Source organism: Electrophorus electricus, chromosome 7 (genome assembly GCF_041902795.1).
Source record: "Electrophorus electricus isolate QZ-2024a chromosome 7, ASM4190279v1, whole genome shotgun sequence".
Classification (NCBI taxonomy): Eukaryota; Metazoa; Chordata; class Actinopteri; order Gymnotiformes; family Gymnotidae; genus Electrophorus; species Electrophorus electricus.
The window spans coordinates 35,062,501-35,065,000 of NC_137503.1; the positions used below are offsets into that span (position 1 = coordinate 35,062,501).

General features: G+C 42.4%; 2 protein-coding genes across 6 annotated transcripts in view; one reads left to right on the plus strand and one right to left on the minus strand.

Moving 5' to 3' along the window:
• Positions 1-2,500, plus strand: part of heca (hdc homolog, cell cycle regulator) — a 24,932-nt gene that overhangs the window by 22,316 nt on the left and 116 nt on the right. The window contains exon 4 of the mRNA XM_081716873.1: positions 880-2,500. This exon is cut by the window's right edge and continues 116 nt beyond it. Within this exon, the coding sequence (XP_081572999.1) occupies positions 880-924 (45 nt within the window). The 3' untranslated portion in view covers positions 925-2,500. The remainder of the gene's footprint in view (positions 1-879) is intronic.
• txlnba (taxilin beta a) overlaps positions 1-2,500 on the minus strand; it is a 31,410-nt gene that overhangs the window by 11,021 nt on the left and 17,889 nt on the right. The window lies entirely within an intron of this gene.

Genomic DNA, 2,500 nt, shown 5'->3' on the forward strand with positions numbered 1-2,500 from the left:
CACAGCACCGGGGACGAAACGTGCCCACTAGTGCATTGCCTGAGACGGGAACAGGAGGATGGGGGACAGGACCTGCGTACCAACACATCACTGGGGTGGTGGGGGGTATCCTGGGATGTAACATGGGCCTATATCTGCCTTGGTTCTCAGGAGAACACAACCAGGACTTTAAAATGCCATTCCCAGATCTCACATACAGCATTAGAAGGTTAGATGGAGGATTACATGGTTGCAGTATATGCTCTAATACGGCAAACTGCATATGTTGAACATCCAAACAAGCTCAAAGGTGTACAGTGGTAGCTCGGTGGTTAAGGTACTTGATTGTAATCAGAAGGTGGCTGGTTCAAGCCCTGCCAGGCCTGTGAGCAAGAGTCTAAACCCTCAATGACTCCAGTTGTACTCAGTCATAATTGTAAGCTGCTTTGGGTAAAAGTATCAGATAAATGCAAAATATCTGCCTTTGGTTGTTTTTATTTTGAGTAAATGACAAAGCACTTTTTTAAGTCACCCTGGATAAGAGTGTCTGCTAAATGCTGTAAATGTTAGTGAGACTCTGGAGTACCAGACAGAACTCACACCTTCATACCCACCAGACCACCACGACCACATCAGAGTTGCTGCTGCATTGTCTTTACAAAAGCCTCATATCACTCTACAAGTGCAGCGCCACCACATTAAAGCTACAACTTGCATAGGAAAACAAGCTTAACCACACTAATGCTCCATCTATGATTGAAGTCTTGCTGGCAGCCAGTAACCTCCTTGAATCAGTGGGCCGGGTTCAAACTGACAAGAATAATATAAAAAAGGTCTTTAATTCCTAAACAATGCAATCAATATAAGTCTAAATAAGACCTCATAATTTTTTTTTTTCAGATGCTGGAACAAAGTACCACTCACCAGTTACTAGAGGACTACTAATGAACCCCAGTGACCTCCTGTAGTGTACAGTGTCTTTGCAGGGGAGCAACATCAAACCACTGCCAGGCCTAAAGCTCTAAGTTAATATTAATAAACACAAACTGTCCCTAAGCAGAGAACAGAACCACAAGAAATCTTGTAACAAAGGCTGAAGGCACCAACCCTACCTGAGTCTCAAACCCAGGCCTGATAGGTGGTAAACGCATGCTCTGACGAACACACCAAAGAGCTAGTTCAACCTTCCTTGCAAACCTTTGTTTAGGTTAGTCGGACTTTAGTGTTTATTGTAGAGACTGACTAAAGACAAATTATCATCATTGCAGAGTTACTGCAGAAAAACACAATGTAGTCTGTGTCATTCCACAACCAGCAAAATAAATCCTGCAAAAACATCACAACAACAATAAAGCAATTCAACAGGTACAAGACCTGGCGACTGGGATGAGTGTGTTGCCAATGAGGTGCTACCTATGAAATAATATTACAACACCCGATACAAGCAGGTGATATAATAATGTTCTATAATATATAATAATGTTCTATAATATTCTATATTATTCTATAATATTACAATATTATAGTACATTATTATATAGTGGCAGTATTGGTTAGTGGCAGTAATGTACAGTGTCAATAATGAGTAATAGCAGTAAAGTGTAGTGTCAGTAATGTGTAGTGTCAGTAAAGTGTAGTGTCAGTCATGTGTAGTGGCAGTAAAGTGTAGTGTCAGTCATGTGTAGTGGCAGTAAAGTGTAGTGGCAGTAAAGGGTGTGGCAGTAAAGTGTAGCATCAGTAATGTGTAGTGGCAGTAAAGGGTAGTGGCAGTAAAGTGTAGCATCAGTAATGTGTAGTGGCAGTAAAGTGTAGTGGCAAGAAAGTTTAGTGGCAGTCATGTGTAGTGGCAGTAAAGTGTAGCATGAGTAATGTGTAGTGGCAGTAATATGTAGTGGCAGTAAAGTGTAGCGTCAGTCATGTGTAGTGGCAGTAAAGTGTAGTGGCAGTAAAGGGTGTGGCAGTAAAGGGTGTGGCAGTAAAGGGTCTGGCAGTAATATGTAGTGGCAGTAATATGTAGTAGCAGTAAAGTGTAGTGCCAGTAATGTGTAGTGTCAGTAATGTGTAGTGGCAGTAAAGGGTAGTGGCAGTAAAGAGTAGTGGCAGTAAAGGGGTTGGCAGTCATATGTAGTGGCAGTAAAGTGTAGCATCAGTAATGTGTAATGGCAGTAATGTGTAGTGTCAGTAATGTTTAGTGGCAGTAATGTGTAGTGTCAGTAATGTTTAGTGGCAGTAAAGGGTAGTGGCAGTAAAGGGCCATGGTAGTCATGTTGTGTGGCAGTCGTGTGTGGCAGTAATAGGTAGTGGCAGTAAAGGGTAGCGGCACTAAAGTTGTGTGGCAGTAATAGGTAGTGGCAGTAAAGGGTAGCGGCACTAAAGTGTAGTGTCAGTCATGTGTAGTGGCAGTAATGTGTAGTGGAAGTAAAGGGTAGTGGCAGTAAAGGGCCATGGTAGTCATGTGTAGTGGCAGTCGTGTGTGGCAGTAATAGGTAGTGGCAGTAAAGGGTAGCGGCACTAAAGTTGT